Source organism: Heterodontus francisci, chromosome 30, assembly GCF_036365525.1.
Source record: "Heterodontus francisci isolate sHetFra1 chromosome 30, sHetFra1.hap1, whole genome shotgun sequence".
In the NCBI taxonomy this organism is placed as follows: domain Eukaryota; kingdom Metazoa; phylum Chordata; class Chondrichthyes; order Heterodontiformes; family Heterodontidae; genus Heterodontus; species Heterodontus francisci.
The window spans coordinates 14,112,599-14,138,416 of NC_090400.1; the positions used below are offsets into that span (position 1 = coordinate 14,112,599).

Consider the following 25,818-nt stretch of genomic DNA (forward strand, 5'->3'; position numbering starts at 1 on the left):
CTGGAGTCTGAGGGCCCTCCAACATTCTTAGGGTAACTAGTGTTAGGCAATAAATAACAGCCTTACAGCAACATCCACATCTCCACAATGAACCAAGTGTCATCACTGGCCAAGAATTATAGTCAAACTAAATGTGCAAATATGGAGTTTGAATGAACCATAATGGGGCGGGGTTATACTTTTAAACAACCTCTTCTTTATCGATACTAATAAACTCAAGAAAACCCATATCAAAAGCTCTTATACTGATCATAAAACAGTGTAGATTCCAGCTGCCAATTATACTGAGTTAGCATAACAGGAAACCACAAAGAAATCTATCATCAGGAGGTGGTTCCTTTTCTAACTCCAATTGGCTTCTCCACTGTACCCTCCCCTCCAGAAGGTGCTAACCTATGTTGGCATGAATGTTGTAAGCCCCCCAATACTTCCGAATGTCGTAAGCCCCCAATACTTCTGAATGTCAGCAGGTGACTCAATCCTGAAAGGGAGCATCACAGCTTTTTTCTGAAAATTGAGAAACCTAGTTGGAGGCCCATGACCAACCAACAAGGCCAAAAAGAGGAGTGAAGACAGGATAAGTAAACTTGATGCTCACAACGTATCTACTTTCCAGCAAGGGTCACTAGACAGTGATCAGGGGAAAGATTCTGAGCAAGGTTCCTGAAACCAGTTGTAACAGCTCTTCTGATGCCCTGATTGAGATCAGCTAATTCAACACTGACCTGGGATTGGAACATGTAGGACTCACCACAATAGCAGGTAGTAAATTTAACCAGAGCGGTCCTTTTCCCATCTACGCTTGGTAATTCAAAATAGAGTTGGGGCAGTTAGCAGTTTTGATACCCTTGTTCTATCAATACTTTATTCAACAAAACAGAGCATTTGCCAAATATATTCCAGCAACTGAATTAACTTTTCACTTCTAAATTCCCTGGAATGTGAAATCTGTCTCACTTCACTCACCAAACTAGCTTTCCTAATCATGACCCAAGCTTTCCTTTCTAATTATTATTCACACCTGTCACAATCAGTTAATGATTGGGTTTGTAAGCGAAGTGTCTAGAAGACATTTTACAAAGATTTGAACTGGAAGATGGTTTGGGAGCAAGTTGATGCAGAAACACTGGAATCTAGTCAGCATGTTCAGGCGGAGAAACAGGAGTCAGCAAAGAAAGAGTTAATAAAAATGCTTCTTAAAATGACAACAATACATAGCCACATGATTTTAAACTAATTCTCCTTCCAGCACTTGGATAGCAAGTGGAGGGGAGTGTTGATATGTGTTCCAGACTGGATTTGATTAAACTGACAAGTCTGTAGTTATGTCTTGACCTGCACAGAACTGAGGAACATGATGATGCTGACAACCACTGTCTGGTGGAACTCAAGTGCCTGAGCATTGAGAGAATTCATCGCCTGCAGCAAGCAACAACAAAAAATCTAGTTACTCTGCTAGGAGCTGGTTCCTTTTGATATATGACTCGTGGTATATCACATAACTGCACTTATTCAGTGAAGGTTCCAGAAATAAGATCTGCACAAACTGAACAAATAAAAGTTAAAGTGTCACAATTCTGTCATTCTGTTTTTCTTCATTTAAAACATGTGTTTGAAATGCAACATCACGTGTTCATAATACCGGCAACTAGTCAAGTACTTTAACGTCATTCACATTCCCTGGCTTTCTTTGGCCTCTCTTTTCCTCTTACCTCACTCTCACACTTCCTCTCTCCCTTTACCCCCTCCCTCACTCTCACACTTCCTTTCTCCTCTTTTCTCCCTCTCTTACTGTCACACTTCCTTTCTCCTCTTTTCTCTCTCCCTCACTCTCACACCTCTCTCTTTTCTCCCTCCCTCACTCTCCCACTTCCTTTCTCCTCTTTTCTCCCTCCCTCCCTCACTCTCCCACCCTCCCTCACTCTCCCACTTCCTTTCTTCTCTCCTCTGCCCCTCCCACACTCTCTCTTACTTTCCTTTTCCTCTGTTCCCTCTGACCATGTTGTCTTCCTTCCAGTCTCTCTTTTCCCTCCCCACACCCACACTCCCTTTTACTTCCTATCTTCTCTCTCCTCTCCTGGCCCCTGTCCTCTCTTCCTTCCTTTCACTCTTCACTTATCAATCACCCCATCATGCTCAGAGTGCTCATCTAAATGCAGGAATCACACAGGTAATTATTTTGACATTGGCATCCATATAACAGCATAAGAAATAGGAGCAGGAGTAGACCATACGGCACCTCGAGTCTGCTCCATCACACAATACAACCATGGCTGATCTTCTGCCCCAATTCCACTTTCCTGCCCGCTCCCCATATCCCTTGATTCCCTAAGACACCAAAAATCTGTCCATCTCAGCCTTAAATATATTCAGCGAGGGAGTATCCACAACCCTTGAGGTAGTGAATTCCAAATATTCACAAAGATTCTGAGTGAAGAAATTTCTCTTCAGTCTTAAATGATCTGCCTCTTATCCTGAGGCTGTGCCCTCATGTTCTAGATTCCTCAGCCAGGGGAAACAACCTCCCAGTGTCCATCTTGTCAAGCCCCTTTAGAATCTTGTATGTTTCAATGAGATCACCGCTCATTGCCCAATTTACTCAGTCTCTCATCATAGGACAAACTTCTCATCCCAGGAACCAATCTAGTGAACCTTCACTGTACCGCCTCCAGTGCAAGTATATCCTTCCTTAAATAGAGAGTCCAAAACTGCACACAGTACTCCAGGTGTAGCCTCACCAAAGCCCTGTACAATTGTAGCAAGATTTCCTTATTCTTGTACTCCAATCCCCTTGCAATAAAGGCCAACATGCCATTTGCTTTCCTAATTGCTTGCTGTACCTACATGCTAACTTTGTGTTCTTTGCATGAGTACATGCAAGTCCCTCTGAACATTAATATTTACAAGTTTCATGCCTTTTAAAATATATTCTGCTTTTGTATTCTTACTACCAAAGTGAATAATCTCACACTTCCCCACATTATACTCCATCTGCCTCCTTGTTGCCCACTCACTTAACCTGTCTATATCTCTTTGTAAGCTCTTTATGCCCATCACAACTTAAATTCCCACCTAGAATGAAGATCAGTACAGCACAGGAACAGACCATTCGGCCCTCCAAGCCTGCGCCGATCTTGATGCCTGTCTAAACTAAAACCTTCTGCACTTCCGGGGTCCGTATCCCTCTATTCCCAACCTATTCATGTATTTGTCAAAATGGCTCTTAAACGTCGCTTTCGTACCCGCTTCCACCACCTCCCCTGGCAGCAAGTTCCAGGCACCCACCGCCCTCTGTGTAAAAAACTTGCCTCGCACATCCCCTCTAAACTTTACCCCTCGCAACCTAGTTTTGTATCGTCAGCAAACTTAGATACATTACTCTCGGTTTCTTTGTTTAAGTCATTAATATAGATTGCAAACAGCTGAGGCCCCAGCACTGATCCTTGCAGCACTTCATTAGTTACAGCCTGCCAACTTGAAAATGCCCTTTTATCCCTACTCCCTGCTTCCTGTCTGTTAACTAATCCTCTATCCATGCTAATAGATTACCCCAACTCCATGAGTCCTTATCTTGTGTATTAACCTTTTGTGTGACATATTAATAATACCAAGCTACAGAAGGATGGCATCCAAACTCACTGCAATATTTTCCATTAATTACAGCTCAAAATCTTACTGATATAACTTTGCACCCATTGCAAAGTACAGGAGGACTCTTCCCTTTCAGCTGGAAGAGTTTGATTGACAGCTGCATGGAGTTAGTAATAGAAAGAAAAAAAGAACGGAGGGCCTCAGGATGTCCCAAAGTGCTTTACAGCCAATAGCGTACTTATGTGGGAAATGCAACAGTAAATTTGTGCACAACAAGCTCCCACAAACAGTAATGACATAAATGAGCAGATAATCTGTTTTTAATGATGTTGATTGAGAGAGAAATATTGGCCAGGACACTGGAGAACTCCACTGCTGTTCTTCAAAATAATGTCATGAGATCTTTTAAATCCAGCTGAGAGGGCAGGCGGGGCCTTGATTTAATGTCTCATCCAAAAGACGGCACTTCTGGCAGCACAGCACTCTGTCAGTGCTGCACTGATTATAGCACCCCATCAGTACAGCACTGAGTGTCAGCCTGGAGTAAGTGCTCAAGTCTCTGGAGTGTGACTTGAACCACAGGTTTGGAAGAGTGTGTAGCTGGTGAGAGAGGAGAAAGGAAGTAACTACGATAGATGAAGATTGCACAGTGCACATTATTAACCTTTGAAACATTGCTGTGCGCATGGTCAAAGTAATTGGATTGTAAGCAGAGCAAAGAGCACCTGCGGGCATTATTTACCTTGTTGCAAGTAACGCTTGACCCGTTTTGCTTTTCTGGCTCGTCCCAAGAAAAGGGTTTCCACATGTTCTTCCCAGGCGTTGTGGCTCCCTACATCCTTGACTCCGCATCGTGGTTCAGCCATCTGCCGGACCGTGGGCTCATCCAAGGTGCCACTGACAGGGAGGTGAGAAATCCATTGGAACTCCCTGGAAAAGGCCATCAGAGAGAGAAACAGTGAGCACACAGAAAGGCCATTCAGCTCAAAGCAGCAACTTCGTAGGGATTGTGAATCAATTGGCATGAGCATTTAAGCTCCTGGTGAGAAGGAAACACAGGCAATTAATAGGTTCACCCATATCTTACCTTCAATTTATTTTGGTAACTCCAAGGGCAAAAAAAAAGATATTTTGTGAGGGGACGAATCCACTTTCTTCAGATTATAATTTATATGAGGATGGGCTACTTTCGCGTCCAAGTAAAATGGCCTTCATTGGAACTTGGTATCGTTTTAATCAGGAAAAGACCTTTGGCCCATCTAGCTCACCTATCCAGCGTATTCCTTGCTGCATTTCCTAAATCCTATTAAACAAATGAGTTAGATTCTGAGGCAGTTCACGAATACAAATGGCATGAGGTACTATGAGGTTGGGAATGGACAGTAAAATTTGGATAACTCACTGAAAATGGTTGGGCATCTTTGGGTGGATGTGTATCCAATCAGCACATCTGAAATTCTGAGCAACTCTAGTATGGAGCCATGGAAATTCTGGAGGTGTTTTTGTCGAAGATTACACTAGTAAACATCATGTTTATTAGTTCTGCGTTGCTATATCTCACTGCGGGAAGCAATCTGAAGGGAGTGGCTGTGTGCTCCCCCTCCATACATAGTCATAAACTTAACAACAGTGTCTACAACAGGGTTGTCCAACCTTTTCACGTGGGGGGCCACATTACAATTTTTGTCTTACATGGGGGCCAGTGAGACAATTTTGGAAAGATAAAGGCATTAAAAATGTATCTAACGATTAATCAAAACAACTAATGTGCATTTTTGTCAAGAAGCTTTAAATAGAAGATTCATTTATTGACTTACTTTCTTATCATTATGTTGGATCCTGATTTAGTGAGATACCTGGTATTTTTTTTGCTTGCACAAGTAGTCAATGTTTGCCCGCACACTTCTTGTAGTGATGTGGAGTATTCCAGATAGATGTCCATCTGTCAGGTGTGATCTTCATCACTTTCTTTCACTCTCTCTCTGTCTCCTTGTGCTCCCCCACACTCTGTGCTCCCCCCTCTGTGTTCCTTCCTCTCTGTGTTGCCCCCCCCATGCCATCCTTGCTCTGTCTCCCTCCCCCCCGTTTCTCTCTGCCCTCCTCTCTCTGTCCCTCTCTCTGCCCCCTCTCTCCCCACCCCCGTCCCCCCCTCTCTCTTTCTCCATTCCCCCATCCCTCTCTCTCTCTCTCTCTCTCTCTCCCCGACAGTTGCAGAGACAGTTGCTCAGCACAGTAGCTTGGTGGTTGGTCAGTTTCACAGCTGACAGCAGTTTCTGAATTTTGGGCAGATTTGATGTTTTCCAGTGGGTTTTTAAAAGAAAAAACCCTAATCTGTCTGAAGTTGGGAAGCCGCTGCTCCCGATGTCAGCATCTGTCAGCTGTGAAACTGACAACGCAATGCTTTAAAAAGCCGGACTGAAAGAAGACGACAGTGGAAAATTTCTCATCTCTGAAATATATCCATGTTTTTATATACCCTGCAGGTGATCAAATTTATAAGGAGCTTTTATGAGGTAAATTTCGAAAAAATCTTTTCACCGATTGATGAGACAGTAGTTTGGTCCATAAATTTAGGATTATCAATAGAGCTAAGAGATTAGGAGAAATGTTTTTCAGAGTTGTTGGGTCATTGAGTGTACAACCAGAAATGTGGAGGAAACAGAATCCATAATCGCTTTTAAAGGGAGGTGGAAAAGGAAAATATATAAGGGTATGGGGAAAGGAGTGGAGAATGAGAAGAAATATGAAAGGGTATGGCATAAGGGCCGAGGAATGTGACTAGATTTAAATGGATTTGGAGAAAGGAAAAGGGAATGTGACTAAACTTAAAAGGCATGGAGAAAGAACAGGGGAATGGGATTAAGTGGACAGCTCTTCTCCAAAGCTAGCAAGGACACAATGGGCCAAATGGCCTTCTGCTATGCTCTAACATTCTACGATTCTGCTTAAACAGACCTGAACTGCAGGGTTTATACAGATAGTTAACCCTACTGAGAAAACACCTCTTCCAAAACCAACTTATTTGCTAAAAGAAAGTTCAGTTTTGTTTGGATTTGACAACATAAACAAGTCTACTTTGTGTTGTAAGAATTGCATTAGGAAAATCTGTCAAACTGTTTGAAACCAGAGGTAGCTTCTGTCGAGAAGCTGGTTCTGACTATTTAAAGCATTTTGCCTGATTTGTAGTGGTCCATTATAAAGAACCTAGGCCAGTAAATGCTATGGCCCCTGTTAGCAGGATTACAAGCTCAAGAACGTCAACATAGTTCATACATCAGGGACATAAAACATTCCACCTGCTTCTTCCCCCTCCCCTAGGCCAGGTTCAACTCTCAAGTTTTCATGTCTTGGTAGCTTTAGAAAAACCTCATCCTTTTGGCTCAGTGATTGCTCTCTCAGCTTTCAGTCAGAAAGTTGTGGGTTCAAGTCCCAATCCACAGACTCGAGTACATAATCTAAGCTGACACTCCAGTGCAGTACTGAGGGGGTACTGCACGAGCGTAGGTGCCATCTTTCAGATCAGATACTAAACCGAGGCTCTCTCAGGTGGACGTTAAAAATCTCAGGGCACTATTTTGAAGAAGAGCAGGGGGGACCTCCCCTGACCAATATTTATCCCTGAACCAACATCACTAAAACAGATTATCTGATGAAATCTCATCAACCTGAAACATTAACTCTGTTTCTTTCTCCACGGATGCTGCCAGACCTGCTGAGTAGTTCCAGCATTTTCTGTTATATCAGGTCACGAGTCTCATCACCGTTTGTGGGACTTTGCTGTGTGCAAATTTACTGCCTTATTAACCTACATTATAACAGTGACTACACCTTAAAAGTAGCTTATCGGCTATAAAGTGTTTAGGGACATCTTGAGGTTGTGAAAGGCACTATGTAAATCTAAACTCTTTAAACCAGGGTTCAGAGAGAGAACATGGGTCCCACACATCGCTCAGTCTCAGCCTTGGTCTTCAGATCGATTCTCATTTGATACATGAATCAGCTGCACAGGGAGGAGGGGTAGGCAGCCGTTCAGTCATCTCACTTCCGCTTGCCATCACCTCCAGGAATTCACTGTGCCCATTCCCGTATGGCTGGAGCTGTGCAAGTGGTGCTGAAATAGCCTCTGAATGGAAACTTGCTTGTGACTATTGAGACAGATTTCTGGTTTTGGAAATGGGAGGGTGTGTCGCAGAAACTGCCTTGTGCTTTCATCTTCGTCTAGTTTTTTTAAAATTCATTCATGGGATGTGGGCATCGCTGGCTAGGTCAGCATTTATTGCCCATCCCAAATTGCCCTTGAGAAGGTGGGGGTGAGCTGCGTTCTTGAATTGCTGCAGTCCATGTGAGGTAGGTACACCCACAGTGCTCCAGGCATTTGATCCAGCGACAGTGAAGGAACGGTGATATAGTTCCAAGTCAGGATGGTGTGTGGCTTGGAGGGGAACTTGCAGGTGTTGGTGTTCTCATGCATCTGCAGCCCTTCTAGTTGGTAGAGGTCGCGGGTTTGGAAGGTGCTGTTTAAGGGGCCTTGGTACGTTGCTGCAGTGCATCTTGTAGATGGTACACGCTGCTGCCACTGTGCGTCAGTGGTGGAGGGAGTGAATCAAGTGGGCTGTTTTGTCCTGGATGGTGTCAAGCTTCTTGAGTGTGTTGGAGCTGCACCCATCCAGGCAAGTGGAGAGTATTCCATCAGACTCCTGACTTGTGCCTTGTAGATGATGGGGAGTCAGGAGGTGAGTTACTCGCCTCAGGATTCCTAGCCTCTGACCTGCTCTTGTAGCCACAGTATTTATATGGCTACTCCAGTTCAGTTTCTGGTCAATGGTAACCCCCAGAATGTGGATAATGGGGGATTCAGCAATCATAATGCCATTGAATGTCAAGGGAAGATGGTTAGATTCTCTCTTGTTGGAAATGGTCATTGCCTGGCACTTGTGTGGCACAAATGTTACTTGCCACTTATCAGCCAAAGCCTGGATATTGTCCAAGTCTTGCTGCATTTCTACACGGACTGCTTCAGTATTTGAGGAGTCGCGAATGGTGCTGAACATTGTGCAATCATCAGCGAGCATCCCCACTTCTGACCTTATGTTTGAAGGAAGGTCATTGATGAAGCAGCTGAAGGTGGTTGGGCCTAGGACACTAACCTGAGGAACTCCTGCAGTGATGTCCTGGAGCTGAGATGATTGACCTCCACCAACCACAACCATCTTCCTTTGTGCTAGGTATGACTCCAACCAGCAGAGAGTTTTCTCCCTGATTCCCATTGACTTCAGTTTTGCTAGGACTCCTTGATGCCATACTCAGTCAAATGCTGCCTTGATGTCAAGGGCAGTCACTCTCACCGCACCTCTTGAGTTTAGCTCTTTTGTCCATGTTTGAATCAAGGCTGTAATGAGGTCAGGAGTTCATCTCATTTATTTGAATTCAATTTATAATTTTTATTCAATCTTTATCCAAAACGAATCTGAGGGAAGGAAAAAGATGTTGCACAGGATCATGCAGCTTTCTCGCCACTCCCTTTATATTTCTGCTGTTTAAGACTGAGTGACTGTGACACAGACCATGAAGGCCCTAGGGTTAAGCCCCAATCTGTGTTGAATTAACAAATCTCAGCCGAGTCAAAGCTTGGAATAATATAGTTAGATTTAGCATCCCTAGATAAATGAGGGGAAAATTTGTCAGGGTCCCTGCTTCTGAACCCTGTCCAATGACCCCTGCTGGAAGTGTATGTGTAGGCATTTGGTGAAGGCAGGATCAAACCAAGGGGTTGATGCTGTTCATGGCTGACTCGCTTGTTACCCATCTAAACTTTCTAAACTAATTAAGAATAAGCACTGGGCTAAAATACTGGAGGGCAACATTTGCCCATGTAACCATACCCAGCAGAGGACTAACACCTGGGAACTGTACCCAGCATGATCAACATCTGTGGAGGTCAGGTCATTGAATATTTTTAAGGCTGAGCTAGACAGATTCTTGATTGACAAGGGAGTCAAAGATAATAGGGGGTAGACAGGAAAGTAGAGTTGAGACCACAATCAGATCAGTGATGATCATATCAAATGGCAGAACAGGCTCCAGGGGCCAAATGACCTACTCCTGCTCCTAATTCATATGTTCATATGTATGAACTGTACCCACTAAAGGATCAATATCAGGCAAACTGTACCCAAAAGATCAATATCCGAGGAACTGTACCCACTAAAGGGTCAATATCCGAGGAACTGTACCCACCAAAGGGTCAATATCCGGGGAACTGTACCCACTAAAGGATCAATATCCGGGGAACTGTACCCACTAAAGGATCAATATCCGAGGAACTGTACCCACTAAAGGGTCAATATCCGAGGAACTGTACCCACTAAAAGGTCAATATCCGGGGAGCTGTACCCACTAAAGGGTCAATATCCGGGGAACTATACCCACTAAAGGGTCAATATCCAAGGAACTGTATCCACCAAAGGATCAATATCTGGGGAACTGTACCCACTAAAGGATCAATATCCGAGGAACTGTACCCACTAAAGGGTCAATATCCAGGGAACTGTACCCACTAAAGGGTCAATATCCGAGGAACTGTACCCACCAAAGGGTCAATATCCGGGGAACTGTACCCACTAAAGGATCAATATCCGAGGAACTGTACCCACTAAAGGGTCAATATCCGAGGAACTGTACCCACTAAAAGGTCAATATCCGGGGAGCTGTACCCACTAAAGGGTCAATATCCGGGGAGCTGTCCCCACTAAAGGGTGAATATCCGGGGAGCTGTCCCCACTAAAGGGTGAATATTCAGGGAGCTGTCCCCACTAAAGGGTGAATATCCGGGGAGCCTTCCCCACTAAAGGGTGAATATCCGGGGAGCCTTCCCCACTAAAGGGTGAATATCCGGGGAGCTGTCCCCACTAAAGGGTGAATATCCGGGGAGCTGTCCCCACTAACGGGTCAATATCCGTGGAGCTGTACCCACTAAAGGGTCAATATCTGGGGAGCTGTACCCATTAAGGGATCAATATCCGGGGAGCTGCACCCACTAAGGGATCAATATCCGGGGAACTGTACCCACTAAAGTTTCAACATCTGGGGAACTGTACCCAAAATTTCAACATCTGGGGAACTGTATGCACTAAAGGTTCAACATCTGGGAACTGTGCAGAGCAAAGAATCAACATCTAGGTAACTGTCCCAACAAATGATCAATATCTGGGAACTGTACCCAGCAAAAGCTCAAAAGATCTGAAACATGCATGGGGTTGCGATCTGTTCACTAAAATTTTCAGCAAGTGTTTCTGTTTCTTGTTTCCTTTATTGCACGAGTAATATGGATACCCTAAGCAACGTTAAGCAGCTGTAGTGATATGACCCGAGTCAACCCCCAGTAACTCTTCCTATTGGTGCTTCATATCACAAGTGGTAGAAAAAAACTTACAAAAGAACAAATTCTTTTTAGTGTAAGGTTTGGGCTTCCTCCCTACCTGACAGTTTATAAGATAAAAGATTCAATGCCAAACAGAATACCCACTTCATTTTTCTCATCTGTTACTGTAAGATACACCAGCTGAACTCCAGAAAATCACAGTGGGGTTGATTTATTGCCCATTCTTATTTTTCACATAGTCATTAAGATTGAACAATGTAGTATCTCCATCCATCAAGCCTGCTGCCTGCCCAATGGAAGCATTGGTTGGCTTTCATTTGAATGTGGTTGGGCACAGAACCCAGCTGGTCAGGGCTGGTTGCGGAGAAGGGGACGGGATCCCTCACTATTCCTCCACAGCTGGGGACTGGGAAATATTGGGCATCAGGAAGGTGGATTTTTAGTGAGATGTTCCTCCTGGGCCGGCAAACATGATTTAAAAAGCTGTAGATAAAAGTTTTTTTTGGAGTGGCTGTGTTAGTTCTTCTATGTCAAGTGGATGGAGCATATGTAGCACAGTAATACAAAATTGCATTGGGATCCTACTGTCATCAAAAGATCCCAATTTTCAAGGGATAGCAAAGTTCCCACTTGATTCCAGTGGGAAGCTCGGCTACTTATTTTGAAGATCCTTACTAAAATCGTGGCAGGAACAGGATAAGTTGTGTCCCTTCATTATCAGCGCCCTACTGCCCTGCTCCTACACAAAGACAGGGATGAGAATCATTCCCCCGTGCATGCTACACGCCAAAGGAAGTCAGCCAAAGGAACAGAATGTGAGCGTGGAGCTACTGTCAAGACCAGGAGGCAGCAGAAATTCCTGTGCAAATATGCAGTATCAGGCCCAGAACATAGGGAAGATCTTGGAATTTTTAAAATATATTTTTTCTGGATTGTGGATGCAGGCAAGGCCACATTTATTGGCTACCCCTAGATGTCCTGAGGGCATTAAGAGTCAACCATGTTGTGCAGGACTGGAGTGGCATGTAGGCTAGACCGGGTAGGGGTGACAGGGTCCCTTCACTGAAGGGTGGTAATGAAACAGGTAAGTTTTTAACGACAATCCTGCTGCTTTCATGGTTATTTTGTTTGGTGCTTGTCCAAAAATTACCAGATTTACTAAATGCGATTTCCCAACTTGTCACAGTGGAATGTGAACTCACGACTTCTGGATTGTTAGGCCAGGGTCATATAGCCAAGCAGCCTGGCGCACAGTGAGTCAGCCACAGAGTGACAAGCTACAGACAATCCAGAACGGAGTATTATTACCTCCAACGCTTTATCTGTTCAAACTATTACCACAACACGATGCATTCTAAACAATGGACAAAAGGTTTCTGAGACTCCAGCAGACGTACTCTCACAAGGTAAGAACTAACAGTCAGTGTCACTGCTTACAAAGAGAGAGGGGTTGTACCCATACTACACTGCCTGTGGGTGTCAGATCTCATCAACATTCAATCATAGAGAGCATTATGGGCCATGAGCCAACTGAATGCCACTGAAATCCACAAGTTCTGGAATACCAACAACAATTTACACTTAACATAGCAAAATGACCCAAGGCATTTCACAGGAGCGTAATCAAAAAATTGACACTGAACCAAAGAAGGGGACATTAAGACAAGTGACCAAAAGCTTGGTCAAAGAGGTAGATTTTAAAAAGCATAGCAAAAGAGGAGAGATACATGCAGACATGGGAATGACAGAACTTAGGGCTTAGACAGCTGAAGCCACAGTCACCATGAGTGAAGCAAAGGAAGTCAGGGATGCCAGAACTAAAGGAATACAGAGTCCTCAGAGGATTGTAGGGCTGGAGGAGGTTGCAGAGATAGGGAGGGGTGAGGCCATGGAAGGATTTTATCACATGGATGAGAATTTTAAATTGAGACATTGGTGGGCCAGGAGCCAATGTAGGTCAGCGAGTAAACAAGTGATGGTGAATGGGACTTGGCATGAGTTAGGATATAGTCAGCAGAGTTCTGGAACAGCCCAAGTTTAAGAAGGGTAGAAGGTGGAGCCTGTCCAGGAGAGCATTGGAGTAGTCAAATCTGGAGGTAACAAAAGCATGGATGAGGATTTGAGCAGCGAATGGCCTGAGGCAGGAACAGAGACAGGCGATGTTACAGAGGTGGATGAAGGCAGTCTTAGTGATGCACAGGATATGAGGTTGGAAGCTCAGCTTTCGGTGAAAGCGGATGCCAAGTTTACAAACAGTGGTTCAGCCAGGGACGGTGGCCAGGGAGGGGGATGGATGCAACACAGGATGTGAAAGGAGTAATAAATCGTGGGACATCCTTAACTAGCTCATAATGTTATTAGCTAGATTTCAGTTCATAAAAGGAGTATGAATCATAGCAGTCTGGAGTTTCTCTGTATTAAAACAGCACCTCAGTCACTGAATGTGAGTCCAGCACACTCAATAATAGTTTGGGAGAGACATTTTGCAGTTTGGATGCTGACCAACAGTGTCAAATATTAAGAATCAACCCAACCCAATTCTGGATGCGACAGAAATGTGACCAAATATCACTCAAATCAAGTCTGAACAAACACATACCTGATCCAAGCACACAATTCATTGCCACTGGAACAGGCCAGTGATCCAAGTTTAACATATCTTCAGCAACCTATACCCTGTAACAAGGCAGCCCAGTAGTGCAAGGGTGAACGTCTGGCTATCTAGCTGTCTATTCACATACAATATATAAAAATCTATACTCCCACATTCAGATGTCTTCTGTCAAAAAAGTAGCACAAAGTCATTTTTTAAGGTTTGCCTGAGTGCAAGTAAGTGGGCAAGAACATGGCAGATGAAATATAATGTGGATAAGTGTGAGGTTATCCACTTTGGTAGGAGGAACGGAGGTGCAGAGTATTTCTTAAATGGTGAGAGATTGGAAAGTGTTGATGTCCAAAGGGACCTGGGTGTCCTTGTTCATAAGTCACTGAAAGCTAGCATGCAGGTGCAGGAAGCAATTAGGAGGCAAACGTTATGTTAGCCTTTATCGCAAGAGGATTTCAGTACAGCAGCAAAGAAGTCTTGTTTCAATTGTATAGAGCCTTGGTGAGGCTGCACCTGGAATATTGTGTGCAGTTCTGGTCCCTTTGCCTGAGGAAGGATATACTTGCCATAGAGGGAGTAGAGCGGAGGTTCACCAGACTGATTCCTGGGATGGTGGGATTGTCTAATGAGGAGAGATTGAAGAGACTGGGCCTGTATTCTGTGGCGATTAGAAGAAAGAGACGCGATCTCATAGAAACTTACAAATTCTTATAGGGATAGACAGGGTAGATGCAGAAAGGATGTTTCCCCTGGCTGTGGGGTCTAGAACTAGGGGACACAATCTCAGAATAAAGAGTAAGCCATTTAGGAGGTACTTCACTGATGGTGGTGAATCTTTGGAATTCTCTGCCCCAGAGGGTGGTGGAAGTTGAGTCACTCAGTAAGTTCAAGACAGAGATCGATAGATTTCTAGATGCTAATGACATCAAGGGATATGGGAATAGTGTGGGAATATGGCATTGAGGTAGATGATCAGCCATGATCTAGAATGGTGGAGCAGACTCGAAGGGCTGAATGGCCTACTTCTGCTCCTGTGTCCCTATTTCTATGTTTGAGGGCATGCTGCTATTTTTGTAAAGCTAACAGTGGAGCGGGGCAGACCTTGCTGGACAATTTTCACAATAGTAACAGCGAGCGCCAATCAACGTGCCGTGATTTTGGCAGCAAAAACTGGCCCAATGATTTCATTCTACACAAGAACTAGTTTATTACATGCATGGTTGTAGCCATGCCAGTTTAAACATGTACAAATGGTTACATTAGCTATTTCGCATACTGCTTCCAAGAACAAGTACGAGGATATCTGCTCTTACAACATCAATGGCTGCACTGTCCACATGGAAAGGTTGACTTTGCTCCAATCTTCCATTGCTAGACATTTCATTTAAAGCCAATTCAATCATAAAGCAGCCCCATTTACTTCCTCCCTCCTCCAAAGGAGGATAATGAATAGCTGGTCACAAGACAATTGCCAAGTGTGGGATTCATTCCTTGCTCAGTGGGCAGCAGAAACCAGCAACTCCCAGGAGTGGTACAGTGAACTCCACAACTTACCATAATATGTGTGGGTTCACTGCCACCATTCCTCAACCCACAGCATGATCCCACATCATGCCCTGTTGAATTTCTATAGCTGGACAGGCAGAGCTGTTGCCCTCTATGCAACACCAATAAAGCAGGCACCAAATCCTGGAAATGAAGCCTCTTTGTATCTGCCTCACAACTCACATTCCCACCAAGTTTTGTGTCATATGCAAACTTAGAAATATTACCATTGGTCCCCACTTCCAAATCATTGATATAGATTGTAAACAGCTGGGGCCCAAGCACTGATCCTTGCTCCCTGTGAGTTTCATGAAATTGTTGCATTTGTGGATTAATTGTCAATTGAACTCACCACAGAAAGTTAGAGATGTTACTTAACAGTATTAGTATCCTTTTCATGAAAAGACTTATGTTCCTGCAATGCCACTCAATCTCTCCAGCCCAGAAAGGGAACAATTTAAACTGCAGCATCTCAGCTAGTAGGTTGTTGTTAGAGATTATTTTACTTTTATATTTTTAATTTCTTTCTTACTTTTCCTTTATTTCTTTTTCTCTCTTTCTCAATCTAATCTTTCTTTCCCTCTCCTTATTTCTCTTTCTGTACCTAATTTCAATCTAATTCATCCTATTTCCTTCTCTGTTGTTCCTCTGTTTCATTTTCAATCCTTAAATCTCATTGGTTAAAGAGATGCACGGTTGGTCCTATCGTTCACCAAAAAGACCCCAGATGCCTTTGCTGCGCTGTTACCTTCTTGGACTTCCAACAACTTACAGAGCAAAATATTTGAGAGCTGAAAGGTGAGTGGAAGGCTTGACAGGCATGGCATGAGAGGCCCCAGACCAGCAAAACCTGATAGATTGTTTTTTTCCAAAGCCATTCACAACTTAGTTTACACTCCTCCACAAGAGGATTAGTTGTGCTACATTTGCAGGCGAATGTTATCCCCATCCTATATCCAGATATGCAGAGTAAATCTTAAATGATAAGATTAGAAAGTGTAGATGTACAAAGGAACCTGGGTGTCCTTGTCAATAACTCACTGAAAGCTAACATGCAGGTGCAGCAAACAATTAGGAAGGCTAATGGTATTTTAGCCTTTATTGCAAGAGGATTTGAGTACAGGAGTAGTGAAGTCTTGGTTCAATTGTATAGAACCTTGGTTAGACCGCACCTGGAGTACTGTGTGCAGTTTTGGTCCCCTTACCTTAGGGGGATAGTATTGCCATAGAGGGAGTGCAACGAAGGTTCACCGGATTTGTTCCCGGGATAGCAGGACTGTCCCATGAAGAGAGATTGGGGAAACTGGGCCTGAATTCTCTAGAGTTTCGAAGAATGAGAGGTGATCTCATTGAAACCTAGAAAATACTTAAAGGGATAGACAGGGTAGATGCAGCTAAGATGTTTCCCCTGGTTGGGGAGTCTAGAAGCAGCGGACACAATTTCAAAATAAGGGGGAAGCCACTTAGGACAGAGATGAGGAGAAATTTCTTTACTCAGAGGGTTGTGAAAGCTCAGCCATTGGGTATGTTTAAAGCCGAGATTGACAGATTTCTAAATACAAATGGCATAAGGGATAATGTGGGGAAAAAAGGCATTGAAGTGGAAGATCAGCCATGATCTGTTTGAATGGTGGAGCAGGCTCGATGGGCTGAATGGCCTACACCTGCTCCTATGTTCCTATCCCTCTAACCTATTCAATGACACCAAAACAGAAACTCAAACTCTTTTGAATAAAGGTCAAATAAAAGAAAGAAGTTATTGATTAAGGCCTAGCGAACAGCCTTGCACAACACACATCCTACGTTTACCTGTACTTAATTACAACAGGTGCCCCCAGACAAAATCGAGCACAGAAGGAAGGTCACAGTCACTGTTTTGAGGACTCTTGATGCCGCAACTGGTTAACCACTGGGTGTGCAGTACTGATGTTATCCTGTCACCAGCTCACTGTCTGTAGGTAAAAGCCTCACCTCACTGCCTCTTTGACCTCAGCAGAACTCAGTTCCTCGGGAGGGCCAGGTTCAAGGTAGCCATACTTTTCTAAGAATGCCTTGAGGAAGAAAAGGAAAGAGGAATCTATTAAAATCAGAGCAACCAAATGAAATGTGACATTAAATAGCAGTGTCCATGCAGCACACCAGTTATAAGGCAATGTTGTCCATCCAGCTTTCTTTTGACCTACCAGAAACTGGCTCTAATAAATTCACAGCTTTCTATCAGCAGTTGAAGAAGGAACCTCATCACTCATGACTGTCCAATGTTCCTTTCCTTCCTCTGAGAAAAGCCTCTGCTCATCTAGTATCACCGATGGCAGGAACATGACATGGGAGAGGAATTTCTCTGTGGACCGTGTGCAGTAATGAGTAAATTTTTTATAAACAGATTTGTCATTTTGCTACACATGGTGTACAGAGAAAACCTTCCATCCTTACAGGTTAATTATGGTCCATACCCATGTGCAGGGCTAGTTGTTGGCTGAATAAGTCAATTTTTTTTTTTGGTTGCACAGGATTTTGGAATTTCCAAGGACTTAAGGAGCATATTCTGCATTTTTCATGAAAAATACGCGCCAGTATCCTTCCCTGCCATTCTGTGACACTGCACATTAGCATAACACTACTATTTTAAGTTGATATCTTAAAATCCCTTTATAACTCATGTTCAGAACACCATATATATACATAAATAAAAATGTGGAACATGTATTAAATTACAACCCGAGAAGGAGTGATTTAATTGGGTTGTTCGGTGTATTGTTTTGGCACCAGTCCAAAAATAGCTCACCAGTCCTGGATAACTTGAACTAATTGCCACTTGAAAACAATTGGTTAATACCCCTGTATATCGCTGTAACTTTCAGTGGGTATTTGTGATGCTGTGATAAAACATGGCATTGAACCAGAATGTCAATCTGCTAGTCTTGTTCTTCTTTCTGATCCAAATACAAAGAGTGCACGGAGGTGCAACTGTCTTGTGTTTGCAATTGTGTTAATACTTTTTATTGTGCAATGTGTTCATAGTGGATGAGGTGGTTTACGTCTCTTTCATTCCTGTGTATCTGAAAGAAATCATAGTCAAAAATAGCCCCAGAAAAAGGATTGACATATCAGTGCAGTACTGAGGGAGCGCTACACTGTCACACATGGCACCTTTTGAATGAGATGTTAAATCAAGGCCCCATCTGCCCTCTCAGGTGGATGTAAAAGATCCTCTGGCACTATTTGAAGAAGGTCTCCTAGTGCCTTGGTCACATTTATCTCCCAAGCAGCATCACATCAAAAAAACAGATTATCTGGTCGTTATAACATTGCTGTTTGTGGGACCTTGTGTTCGAAATTGGCTGCTATGTTTCCCTAAGTTACAACAGTGACTGCACTTTAAAAGTATTTTGCTGGTTCGAACATCCTGATGTCGTGGAAGGTCTTATCTAAGTGAAAGTTCTTTTTTTTAAAAATTAAAAGTAATTTGACTTCTACAGGCCCGGAGTTTACTGCAGGCTTCGGGACCCCGACATCGGGACAAAAAGTGGGTTCCTCAGCCTGCATTTGCCGGCAGTAGGACCGGTTCGGCGATTTTACCACAGGCTACCTCCTAATTGGCCACCTGCGGGCTCGCCCTCCAAATAAGGATTGAGGGCGGCCTCCAGATGCGGCTGGTCCAATCAGAGGGCCAGGTGATTTGAAGCACCAGGGGAGTTGGGCAATGCTGAGGCAGGTCAGAGACTTCGGGGGTGCCTCAGCATGCAGGTGTCCTCGAGGAGGTAAGTACAAATTAAAATTTAGAGGGTCAACGGCATTAGGCCCCATGGGATGGAGGGGAAACTTCCCCAGGAGCATCATTAGGGCCGCAGGGGTTGTTTGTCATTCCTGCAAACCCTCTTTGGGCCATGGAGTCTCTGTCTCCCATAGCACCCTTGGGCTGCCGCAGGGAGGCTGCCTCCATGAAGCTAGCAGCCTAGGCTGGCGGCCCTGTAAAATGGCCTTTAATAAGTGCATTTATGCAAATTGGTTGCCCAAACCCGTCTCTGGGAAACTTCCCTGGCAACAGGCCAGCGATCAGGAGCTGTCCCGATGTGGCTCCCTACTATTTTCCGGCATCCACCCCCCCCCAACACCCCCAATTGCTATTCTTGCCACTTGGGAGCTAGTAAAACTCAGCCCACAGTTAGTGTAAACCAGAGGGCATAATGCTACAAATTCAATTGGAACAGCTCAGGAATACTGATGTTGTTCCTTAGGAATGCAGGGTCATTGAATTATCCTAAACACCATTTCCTGTAATTCAATATCATCTACATATTATAATTGATTGTCTATTGTTACAGCTTGAATTATGGCCCAATGATTTAATGAAGGGCCCAGCCCAAGTTGTTAAGCTATCTTTTCTTATCAGATGCTGCCCAATTTCAATTTATTATAGTTGCACACTTTTCATTCTAGGAATTAATTAAACCATTGAGAACGGTGACCCACCCAAAGTCAGGAAAGGCCCAGCACAGAATCATTGCTGAGATTCATTTGAAGCTTGAACTTTCTGCTCGCCCAAAGAAAAAAGGATGCTCGAAGTTTATGCTGTATGGAGTACCAAGTGGGCATCCAGGAAAGAGGATCCATCAGATTAAAACCACCTTTCATCCCATTCCTGCTGCCCACCGAAGGCAGTGACAATTGGAAACAGTTCCTCAGATGGAAGCAACCCACCGGCACTTTGCCCATCTGGCCAATCATTATGCCCAAGCCTACACAATGAGTTTCAACTAGCTATTCATTCCTAAGGGCCACCACAGTTGAGTGTAATCTTATCCATGCCCTACATGCTAAACTTTTAACCAGCACTCTCTGGATGGGATCAGGAGCATGATCCCTGACTGAAGTTTCCCCTTCCCTAGCCCAGAGTCCAATTGTAACAGCTCAACCCCTGACCCAGCTGAGATCATGCACCTCAGCCTAGACTGGGAACCAATCCTGCCAGCTTCAGATCCATGTGCCTCAGTACCACATGATATGGTGATTTCACTCACAGAAGAATCAGAAATTTTTGAAATATAATTTGAAATAAGTCTGTGAAAGTGGTACATTAGTTGATTGGAGAAGGTGTACGTTCAACCATTGTACATCAGAGGGTTATCATTTTTATGATGCACCAGACATTTCCATATTGGCCCAACTCCGATCTGTTTTGGAGGTTATTCTTATATCAGGTTTAAATGTTCAGTCATTATGGGATTACCACACTACCAAAATAGAAAATATTACAGACTGGAATCTAATCCAACCTGGATTTGATGGTTTATGTATAAAATAATGAATACCTGGGAATGAGCTATTGAGAAAATTGCAGTACACAAACATTAAGAATCATCTGTGCTTTACTGATCAAAGATATCACAATAAGCCTCAAACAACTATTAGGGGTGGTCATTGGCTCAACTCCTGTACTGACTGACAGTGCTGTTGAATGAATTTCTGATTGGAAATCCAGGAAAGCTGTAACTCTGTTCCAAATTAACATTTGCGACATGATCACACATCTATGAAAGGTTGCCCTTCGATTGCTGTGGGACCTATCCAGGTGTCATTCATGGCTCAGTAGTAATGCTTGTTTCCTCCGAGTCAGAGGTCATGGGTTCAAGTCCCACTCCAGTGCCATGACCTAGGCTGGCACTTCTATGTAGTACTGAGAGAATGCTGTACGATCAAAGGTGCCATCGTTCAGATGAGACATCAAACTGCCTTCTCAGCTGATGTAAAAGGATCCCAAGGCACTATTTTGAAGAAAAGCAGGGAAGTTGTCCCTGTGTCCTGGCCAATATTTATTCCTCAACCCACAAGTCAAACAAATGATCTGGTCAGTTGTTTCATTGCCATTTGTGGGAGCTTACTGTGGGCAAACTGGCACTGCATTACAGCAGCAACTATGCTTCAGAAGTACTTTGTTGCCTGTAGTAAAGTACCTCAATGCTTTAGAATAGCCTGAGGTCCTGGAAGGCATTATATAAATGCAAGTCTTTTACTTTTTTCTTTGTCAACAGAAGCAGTGGTGGACTACGCATAAATGAAGCGTATGAAGCAAAGCTTTGCCCAGTGAATTGTCGGGAAGTCAGGTATTTTAATGGGGCTAATGGAGGATTCTCCAGGTAGTGAAAAAAACACCCCGTGCTATTTATTTTTGTTGCTCAGTCCATGATTGAAAATGTGGGTGAGAAGACAAGCCCGCAAAGCCCTGCCAAGGCCATGAAGAAGCAGGATTCACAAGAGCAGTCCAGGATGGAACCTCCCTCCCTCCGACAATGTCTGCACTGGTACAACTGAGAACAGAGTCCCAGTAGATTGGCACTTTGGGTACAATGTCAAGGTCATGTGGATGCCACATGGAGTTGGAGGTTTAGATTTAAGGGGGAAGGGGAGAACAGGCGCAATAGTTTCAACACATGATCGCCTGATGTCCAAAGGATTAGGTAATGTCCATAATTTGCACTTACTGCCTTGTTACTGTGTGTAATTAGTTATATAATAATCATTAGAATGACTGATTCCACTGTATTGGTTGTTCTGTTGACCTGATCTATCCAGCTCAGACTGAACAACTAAGTGAAGTGGCTACTGAACCTCAACCAACGTAGTCCGTGACTGTCAGTGTTGGTGCTTTTGCACTTAACCCCTTGTCCAACTTGGATCAAAGTTTCATAGTAAACATAGATATTGAGTGCATCACACCATTTACAGGAATGGAGTTCTTCCTTAATCGTAGGAATTTTTTATTACGAGCAGTCTTGCTCTCAGGCTGAAACACTAACAATCCCAAGCCAAACAGTACAATCTAGCTTCCTGCCTACATTCAAAAACAAAGTAGTGCCTAATATGGGGTGAACAGACAGGGACAGAACACATTATACATGTTTCCTACATTCACAAGCGTGCGTTTGTGAGCACTGATTTATTTCCCTCTTCACCTTCATCTCGCCCTCCCACTCATGCTCCACTCATGCTGCCTGGGATACTACAAGTCACAGTCAGCCAGGGGTCACGTCAGTGGCTGGTTCTTCATTCATGAGTCTGCGGAGTGGGCAAATTCTGTTCAGCCATGGGGAAAGGACCAGGTGGAAGGTGTGTTTGAGAGAATCATGGACACACCTAGTTCCATCTTCTGGATCCATGAGAGTCATTGGCAATATAGAAAAAAAATGTAGAATAGGATGAGAATAGATAAAGGAATAAAGCGCAGACACAGTGGCGCAGTGGTTAGCACTGCAGCCTCACAGCTCCAGCGACCCGGGTTCAATTCTGGGTACTGCCTGTGTGGAGTTTGCAAGTTCTCCTTGTGTCTGCGTGGGTTTTCTCCGGGTGCTCTGGTTTCCTCCCACAAGCCAAAAGACTTGCAGGTTGGTAGGTAAATTGGCCATTATAAATTGCCACTAGTATGGGTAGGTGGTAGGGAAATATAGGGACAGGTGGGGATGTTTGGTAGGAATATGGGATTAGTGTAGGATTAGTATGAATGGGTGGTTGATGGTTGGCGCAGACTCGGTGGGCCGAAGGGCCTGTTTCAGTGCTGTATCTCTAAACTAAACATGGCTGTACATTAGGTGATACCATGACTGGGGGAAGGGAAACCCAGGGGGGCCAATTTTGATGTATGTTAATTTGGTGGATAATGGGTGGAGAGTATCCAGCAGCTGCCTGGAGCAGCCAGAATGGGATGCGATCCACTTTAATTCAGGGATGCTCATTACAATGTGGTCAGTGAGCTCCCAGTGCAAAATGTCCTCCCCATCAGGCTGATCTCTGATCTGGAGACAGGAAATCCGCCAGGACAGCTGAGTGCGAAGGTCTGCTATGGCATCTTAAAGCAGATGCACCAGGCATTAAAACAATAATTAAGCAATATTTTTTGCAGCAAGCACACTAAATGTGGAAACCTTTAAGGCTCTAAATGCATAAGTGACCACAGTGATAATTTGCCCAACACCTCCATCCAGCTTTCCCTGACTGCAGCTGAAGATCCCTTTCACTTACACTGACTAGGCTTTTTTTATTCATGCATGAGAAATGAGCATCGCTGGCTAGGCCAGCATTTATTGCCCATCCCTAATTGCCCTTGAAAAGGTGGTGGTGAGCTGCCTTCTTAAACCGCTGCAGTCCATGTGGGGTAGCTACACCCACAGTGCTGTTAGGGATTTTGACCCAGTGACAATAAAGGAATGGTGATATGGTTCCAAGTCAGGATGATGTGTGACTTGGAGAGGAGCTTGCAAGTGGTGATGTTCCCATGTATCTGCTGCCCTTATCCTTCTAGGTGGAAGGGGTCGCTGGTTTGGACGGTGCTGTTGAAGGAGGCTTGGCAAGTTGCTACAGTGCTTCTTGTATATGGTACATACTTGGGTGCCACTGTGCGCCGGTGGTGGAGGGAGCGAATGTTTAAGTTGGTGAATGGGGTTCCCATCAAGCAGGCTGCTTTATCCTGGATGGTGTTGAGCTTCTTGAGTGTTGTTGGAGCTGCACCCATCCAGGCAAGTGGCGAGTATTCCATCACACTCCTGACTTGTGCCTTGTAGATGGTCAACAGGCTTTGGGGAGTCAGGAAGTGAGTTACTCGCCGCAGAGTTCCCAGCCTCAGAACTGCTCTTGTAGACACAGTATTTGTATGGCTAGTCCAGTTAAGTTTCTGGTCAATGGTAACCCCCAGGATGTTGATGGTGGGGAATTCAGAGATGATAATACCCTTGAACGTCAAGGGGAGATGGTCAGAATCTTTCGTATCATCGAATCATAGAATGTCTAAAGCACAGAAGGAGGCCATTTGGCCTGTCATGTTGCAACTTACCTAGGCCCACTCCTCAGCCTTTTCCCTGTAGCCCTGCAAATGTTTTCTTTTCAGATAATTGTCCAATTCTCTATTGATGTCTGCAGTTAAGGTCTTAAATTCTGAAAGCTGCTAAATTTTTTGTTGTGGTATCAGTACTCATTTCTTGACACTCAGGTCCTTGTGAATTAGCTTGCACAGTTTAAAAAAACATACTAGATCTCTTCAAGGCTGAAGCTTATCTTTTACAACACAAACTGTTCAGTGCCTTTTCACAGCAAAAAGAGTTAAATTTTAAAACTTCAAATTGGATTTCTGCCAGACATCTTTAGACGACATGACTATGTAGTTCTTGTGAGTGCCTTTATTCATAGGATCATAGGAAATAGAAGCAGGAGTAGGCCATTCGGCCCATCGAGCCTGCTCCCCCATTCAAACAGATCATGGCTGATCATCTACCTCTATGATATTTTTCCCCACTTTCCCCATATCCCTTGATGGCATTAGTGTCCAGAAATCTATAGATTTCTGTCTTGAACATGCTCAATGATTGAGCTTCCACAGATTCACCACCCTCTGAGTAAAGAAATTCCTCCTCATCTCAGTCTTAAACGGCCTGCCTCTTATTCTGAGACTGTCTCCTTGTTCTAGACTCACCAGCCAGAGAAAACATCCTATCCACATCTACCCTGTCACTCCCTGTAAGAATTTAGTAACTTTCAATGTGATCACTTCTCATTCTTCGAAACGCTAGATAATACAGACCCAGTTTCTGCAATCTCTCCTCATAAGATAATCCCACCATCCCAGAGATCAGTCTGGTTGCACTCCCTCTATGGCAAGTATATCCTTCCTTATATAAGGAGATCAAAACTGCACACAATACTCCAGATGCAGTCTCACCAAGGCTTAATACAATTGCAGCAAGACATCTTTACTCCTGTACTCAAATCCCCTTGCAGTGAAGGCCAACATACCATTTGTCTTCCTAACTGTTTGCTGCACCTGCACGCTAGCTTTTAGTGACTCATGAACAAGGACACCCAGGTCCCAATCTCTCACCATTTAAGAAATACTCTGCCTTTCTGTTTTTTTCTACCAAAGTCGATCACTTCACACTTATTCACATTATGTTCCATTTGCCATGTTCTTGTCCATTCACAGCCTGTCCAAATCCCCTTGAAGCGTCTTTGCGTCCTCCTCACAACTTACATTCCCACCTAGTTTTGTATCATCAACAAATTTAGAAATATTACATTTGGTCCCCACATCCAAACCATTTCTATAGATTGCCACAGGGTCCACTGAGTCCTCATACTCCAATAAGTTTCCCCTCCGAGATGCGTGTTGGCCAGACTCACTAATCTTGAGATTCTTTCTTTCTCTCAAAAACACCTAGTCCCGTTCTGCCACGGTCACCAGATTTAATCAGTGTAAGGTTCATTCCCCCTTACTGGTACAGGTACAGACATGCAAACATTCAGTTGTGAATCTATTTTATTGAAATAAAGTCAGAACAAGTTTTTTAAGTTTTATGCAAATGAAAGCAATAAACTCGGGCAGAGATTTACAGTCTAACACAGGCTATATACTTTCCATAGAAGTTCTGGATGGGGAGTGCACATCTTCTCTTGCAGATTTTGGTCTTCAAACTTCTCTTTTTTTCTCTTTGTCTTCTTGTTTCTGGCTCTCTCCTGCTTATGGACCCAATTGGGAGGGTATTTTTTATCCTGGTTCTTATCCAATTAACCACTCCCCGTCCCCAATCATGTTCATCCTCGAGGTGATCATGCCCTGAACGTGCTTTTCTTGACCACTCGTGCTAACCTTACATAATTCCATTATGCTCTTTTAGTTCACCATTGTTCTATTTCTTCTTATTTCAAGGCTTCT

At 43.9% G+C, this 25,818-nt stretch overlaps 1 protein-coding gene across 2 annotated transcripts in view; it reads right to left on the reverse strand.

The window, feature by feature from the left end:
• The window catches only part of mmp28 (matrix metallopeptidase 28), a 97,059-nt gene that overhangs the window by 44,105 nt on the left and 27,136 nt on the right, over nucleotides 1–25,818 (reverse strand). For both annotated transcript variants that reach the window (XM_068010099.1, XM_068010098.1), the window contains exons 2-3: nucleotides 17,094–17,173; nucleotides 4,334–4,521 (exon numbers count right to left, since the gene is read on the reverse strand). In XM_068010099.1, the coding sequence (XP_067866200.1) occupies nucleotides 4,334–4,521; nucleotides 17,094–17,173 (268 nt within the window). The remainder of the gene's footprint in view (nucleotides 1–4,333; nucleotides 4,522–17,093; nucleotides 17,174–25,818) is intronic.